The 5,854-nt window shown below is 60.4% G+C and overlaps 1 protein-coding gene across 1 annotated transcript; it reads left to right on the top strand.

The window, feature by feature from the left end:
• Positions 1-3,768: 3,768 nt before the first annotated feature.
• On the top strand, positions 3,769-5,235 carry SP8 (Sp8 transcription factor). Its single transcript, XM_075495555.1, has one exon. The coding sequence runs from the start codon at positions 3,784-3,786 to the stop codon at positions 5,233-5,235; it is 1,452 nt and encodes a 483-aa protein (XP_075351670.1). The 5' UTR covers positions 3,769-3,783.
• The last annotated feature ends 619 nt before the right edge of the window (positions 5,236-5,854 follow it).

Genomic DNA, 5,854 nt, shown 5'->3' with positions numbered 1-5,854 from the left:
GATGTAAATTAGGTCCCAAAAGCTGTTGTCCAAATCGAAGAAACAGAGAAATTAATCTGGGAGACTATCCATCATAGCCTGTAATAAAGGGAGCGACATGGATGAGACAGATGATATGATTAAGGAGCTGTGGTCGTTTTAATTAACTTTTTGCTGTCCTGTAATGATCAAACTGGTCAACAGACCCGGTCAATAAGCATGTTAATATCAAACAAATAAAACCAGGGATGATTAAAAACCTCCTGGTTTATTAAATTTGAAATTCAAATGAAATTTATGCTGCAGATGCATACAGAATGCTAATAGATTTTAGCTTTATTGAGAGTGGATCCCACAGGTTTTCAAGAAACAGCACGAACATTTATCTACTCCCGTACATTAAACTTCAAATGGAAAAAAAAAAAGTTTTAATTAATTTCGGGAAAACCTCTCCTTGCTGGCTCCCCCCCCCCCTCCGCCCCCACCTGCATATTATGTTGATGTACTGCACCCTTAAGTGCAGTGGTCAATAACGCAAATGCAAACAAAATTGTAAGCTTCCTTAAATCCTTTGCCCAGCAGGCAATGTATACAAAGGGGGAAGGTTACAGATGTTTCCGTGGCGAATTCAGAAAAGATCGGCTCACCGCTCTCAAAGTTCAGAAGCTGCTGCTTTTCCAGTTTCAGGGAAATTGTCAGAGTAGCAGGAGGATGCCTCTGACAGGAGTTTTGTGATTTCTATTCGGTTCTGATGTATTCGCTTTTTTCCTCCCTCTCTCTTGGGTTCCCTTGTAAAGACTCCCACGACTATTTTTACAAGGAGTTTTTCATCATTTCCAACACGGTGCTTCTAAAGGAAAAGCGCACTGAAAATTAAGGACTTTCGGCCCCAAATCAAAAGAGCCAGGGCAAGCATCGGAACAAACGAACACGAAAAAGATCAACAAAGGACACGTTTCCTCCGGGCAGACAAGTGCAGGCAAAATACGGATGCGAATGGAAGAGCCACCCGGCGAGACTCTCCTAAAAAGAGATATATCACTAAAGCCTTCTCCTTCCCCGGTGGATGGCAAAGTCTCTCAGACTTTCTGGGGCTGAAAGGAATGCGTGTCGATCTCTTTACCTAACCTGGCACACCACAAAATGCGATTTTCTGTTCCTCTAAAATATAATGCTCACGATGCTTGTTTTGCTCTTACGCTTTCTGATCTATGTCTTAATAGTTCCTCCCCACCTCCAGCAGATAAAGGAAGTAGAGATAAAAAGTTAATAAGCATTCAAACAAGGGAGTATCTCCGGGAAATGTTCTTCCCCTCTTCGCGGGTGATAGTATTGATTAAATTAAACCCGAAATTTAAACAAGTGTGCATTAGGTCTGTAAAATGAATATCATTATAGAAGGAGACCAAAGCAATGAAGTTAATTCTTTTTTATTTGTTAAACGGAGTTCCCTCCTTCCCCCACCCCTTCCTCCTTCTGGGCTGGCCTGTCACGCCTTCTCAACAGGCTAAAATCATTCAGAGCAGCTCGCGGAGAGAAACGCGACATTTATGGTAACCGTCAGCCTTCAGAGAAAGAAAGCAGTTCATTAATTTACTCCACTCTTACTTCAAAGTATGATAATGTACGTTACCCCCTTGATCAATAGATATGATGTACAGTCAATATCCCCACGACGCGGAAACGGGTCAAAACCGAGGCGGAGAGAAGAAGAGACACAGCCCCCGCCAAGCAAAGGTCCGTGAGGACGTTGCTGAGGAAAACCCACTGGGCTGAGAGCACCTGGGCGAGCGGGGCCGGGCCGGGGCGGCCCCGGCGGGCTGCTCCCCCCCCCCGCCCCGGGGCCGGCCTGCGCCGCCTCTGCCCTTCCCCGCAGCCGCCCGGCGCTGGGTGAGGAGCCGAGGGGAGCGAAGCTCGCACCTCCGACCCCCGCCTGCTCCGGGACGAGGCGGCAGGGGCCGCCCGGCAGCCAGCCCCAGCTGTGCCGGTGCCGCTCGGGTGGGCTCCTCCGCGGACCACCAGCTCCTGGGGCGGCTGGTGCCACCCCGCCGCCGAGAATGACGCCTGAAACGGCGGCTCTGCGAGGGCGGGAGGGGGGGGCGACGGCAGCCAGCAGTCGCCTGAAGTTTCCCTCCCCCCCCTTGCTGCGACAAGCACCGAAAGAAGGGGGAGAGGGAGGACTGAGCAGAGGGGAGCGGGGTGGGGGGACCCCGCGGGGAAATGGGATGCTCCCGCACTCGCCCGTCGTTGCGATAATAATAGTAAGGCTGAGGTGATGATGATGATGATGATGATATAAAAATCCAAATCAATCTAAACCGCTCCGAGGGAAAAAATAACCTGTTGTGAAATTACGCACACGGGGGGCGGTGGGTGATGGAAAGGGGTGGCCGGGACGAAGCAGCCCGACCCGGGGCGAGGGGCCCCTGCGGACCGGGAGCGGGACGGTGGCCCGCGCCGCTCGACGACGTGACTGCGTGAGGTCATCAGCGCCGTCGAGCCCCGCCGCCGGCGGGGCTCGACGGCGCTGATGACCTCACGCAGTCACGTCGTCGAGCGAGGCGGCGGGGCCGGGGATTGGCTGGCGGTGGCTCAGCGGCACTTCAAAGCCGGCGAGGGAGCTACAATTGTGGTGGAATGGGCGGAACTGATCATTGTATTGCACACCTCTAAAAAAAACACTGCCTCTGATTTATCAATATAAAAAAGATCCTCTGAGAGGAGGGCACTTTTGTGTGATGGCAACTTCACTTCTAGGGGTGAGTCTAAGGATTTTTTATCTTGCTGGTTTAATTAGTTTCTTTTTATTGTCGATTGGAGGGGGTTAAAATAACCCCTGTCTTGACCGGGGCTATCAGTCTCCTCTATTCAGCCTTTTTTTTTTTTTTTTTTTTTTTTTTAACTTAAGTACAAGTGAGTTTAGGAGAAAAGAAAGAGCGAGAGGGGGAAAAGGGGGCAGAGTCACTTTTCAGTGAGCAGGAAAAGGTTTTAAGGGCATTTGTAGAAACAACCTACAGCGCCTGGGCTGTGCTGTTCCCGTGCCCCCGGAGAAGTGGCTTTTCTTCTTTACATGTGACTGCTGGAAGGAAAAAAAAAACCAAAAAACCAAAAAACCCAAACCCAGCACTATCGTTTTTCGTGTGCAATTTCTAATTTGCAACAGATTGTGGCTTTTTATTTCCCTTTAAAATAACACAGCCCGCCGTGTCCAGCAGGTACGTTGAACTTGTGTATACATACATATGTACATATGTTAAATTTATATATATATTTAATTATCGTTGGTACGTAAATGAGGCTTTTTTAAGGAAGCTTTTTTTTTTTTTTTTGTTAAGAGTAATTTGATAATCCTGCAATTCCATATTTAAGAAAACAGTCTTACTGGCCTGAGGGACTGGGACCGGCCGGGTCCCGGGGAAAGGGAACAGGCTGAAACGTAGCTGCCGCCGTGCCGGGGGCATCTTAAAGCTACGGTAACAGACGCAACTTTTTCCCCCTCTCTTTTTTTCGCCCCTTTTTTAACCCTTCCCGAGCTCCTCCGTGGGAGGAGGGCTGGATGGTGAAAAAAGCCCCGGAAGGCGCTTGGAGGCAGAGCCGCCCTGCCGGCTCCGGCGAAGGGATCCTCCCGCGGGAGTCGCGAAACTTTGCGCCCGGGGCCGGGCGGCGGAGCGGAGCGGGGCCGGGCGCGGGGCGCGGGGCGGCGGGCGGCGGCGGCAGGGCCGCTCCGTCCCTGACGCCGGCGGGGCGGCCCTCTCTCCTCTGTGCCCGCAGGAGGAACCGCGGGTAGGCTCCACGCCGCTGGCCATGCTCGCCGCGACCTGCAACAAGATCGGCAGCCCCAGCCCCTCGCCGTCCGCCCTCTCGGACAGCGCGTCCTCCTTCGGCAAAGGCTTCCACCCCTGGAAACGCTCCTCCTCCTCCTCCTCGTCCTCGGCGGGCAGCTGCGGCGCCGTGGGCTCCGGCCTCTCGGGCTTCGGCGTGGCGGGCGCGGCGCGGAACGGCTCCTCGGCGGCGGCGGCGGCGGCAGCGGCGGCGGCGGCGGCGGCCGCCCTCGTCTCGGACTCGTTCAGCTGCGGCGGCTCGCCGGGCTCCAGCGCCTTCTCCCTCACCTCCAGCAGCGCGGCGGCCGCCAGCTCGCCCTTCGCCAACGACTACTCCGTCTTCCAGGCGCCGGGCAGCGCCGGCGGCGGCGGCGGCGGCGGCGGCGGCGGGGCGGCGGGGCAGGAGGCGGCGGCGCACCAGCCCGTCTTCATCTCCAAGGTGCACACGTCGGTGGAGGGGCTGCAGGGCATCTACCCGCGGGTGGGCATGGCGCACCCCTACGAGTCCTGGTTCAAGCCCTCGCACCCGGGGCTGGGCGCCGGCGAGGTGGGCTCGGCGGGCGCCTCCAGCTGGTGGGACGTGGGCGCCGGCTGGATCGACGTGCAGAGCCCCAACGGGGCGGCCGCGCTGCCCGGCTCGCTGCACCCGGCGGCCGGCGGGCTCCAGACCTCGCTCCACTCGCCGCTGGGCGGCTACAACTCGGATTACTCGGGCCTGGGCCACTCGGCCTTCAGCAGCGGCGCCTCCTCGCACCTCCTCAGCCCCGCCGGGCAGCACCTCATGGACGGATTTAAGCCGGTGCTGCCCGGCTCCTACCCGGACTCGGCCCCCTCGCCGCTGGCCGGCGCCGGGGGCTCCATGCTGGGCGGCGGCCCCGCCGCGCCGCTGGCCGCCTCGCCGCGCTCCTCCGCCCGCCGCTACTCGGGCCGCGCCACCTGCGACTGCCCCAACTGCCAGGAGGCCGAGCGGCTGGGGCCGGCGGGGGCCAGCCTGCGGCGCAAGGGGCTGCACAGCTGCCACATCCCCGGCTGCGGCAAGGTCTACGGCAAGACCTCGCACCTGAAGGCGCACCTGCGCTGGCACACGGGCGAGCGGCCCTTCGTCTGCAACTGGCTTTTCTGCGGCAAGCGCTTCACCCGCTCCGACGAGCTGCAGCGGCACCTGCGGACCCACACGGGCGAGAAGCGCTTCGCCTGCCCCGTCTGCAACAAGCGCTTCATGCGCAGCGACCACCTCAGCAAGCACGTCAAGACCCACAGCGGCCCCGGCGGCGCCGGCGGCCCCGGCGGCGGCGGCCCCGGCGGCGGCCCCGGCCCCGGCGGCAAGAAGGGCAGCGACACCGACAGCGAGCACAGCGCGGCCGGCAGCCCGCCCTGCCACTCCCCGGAGCTGCTGCCGCCCCCCGAGCCCGGCCACCGCAACGGCCTGGAGTGACGGGCGGAGGCGCGGGGCCGCCGCGCCCCCCCGCCCCGCCGCCCCCGGCCGCCGCCCCCGCGGGCGCGCAGCCCCGCGGCGGGGACGCGGACACGTAAGTAGCCGGCGCGGCTCCGCAGGGACCGCGCTCAGCCCCCGCGGCCGCCCCGCTGCCCGCCCGGAGCCCCGCACGGGGCGGCCGGGCCGCGCAAGCCCCGCGACGGGGGCGGGGGAGCGGCTGGGCACGGGGCGAGGGCCGCGGTTCCCCGTGGGGCAGCCCCGAGGCCGCCTCCCCTCCCCTTCGCCCCGAGACGCCCCCGGGTTGCCTTTAGAGCGGAAAAAACCACGTTCCCTCCCGCTTTACTGCTGGAAACCGGCCCGCACCCCCTCCCTCCGCCGCTGGCGCCGGCAGAGCAGCGGTGCCCCGGGAGCCGCGGCCGGGCGGGCCGGGGCTGCCCCGCGGCGGGGGGCTCCGACGGCAGCGCCCGCCAGCCGCGGTCGTTCCCCGCCCCAGCGCCGAGCTGAGACTCAGAACTGCCCGCATCTCGTTAACCGCTCGCAGCCCGGTGTGCCGGAGCGGCAGCGTGCTCCCCCTTCTCCCCCCGCCCCCCCTTTTTTTTTTAATTTTAACAAATCGTTT

The sequence above is a fragment of the Mycteria americana genome, chromosome 2 (assembly GCF_035582795.1).
Source record: "Mycteria americana isolate JAX WOST 10 ecotype Jacksonville Zoo and Gardens chromosome 2, USCA_MyAme_1.0, whole genome shotgun sequence".
NCBI lineage: Eukaryota > Metazoa > Chordata > Aves > Ciconiiformes > Ciconiidae > Mycteria > Mycteria americana.
This window is presented reverse-complemented; position numbering and strand designations above follow the sequence as displayed.

Excerpts from the sequence above, each read along its gene's own strand:
- SP8 (XM_075495555.1), top strand. The coding sequence starts at position 3,784 with ATGCTCGCCGCGACCTGCAACAAGATCGGCAGCCCCAGCCCCTCGCCG.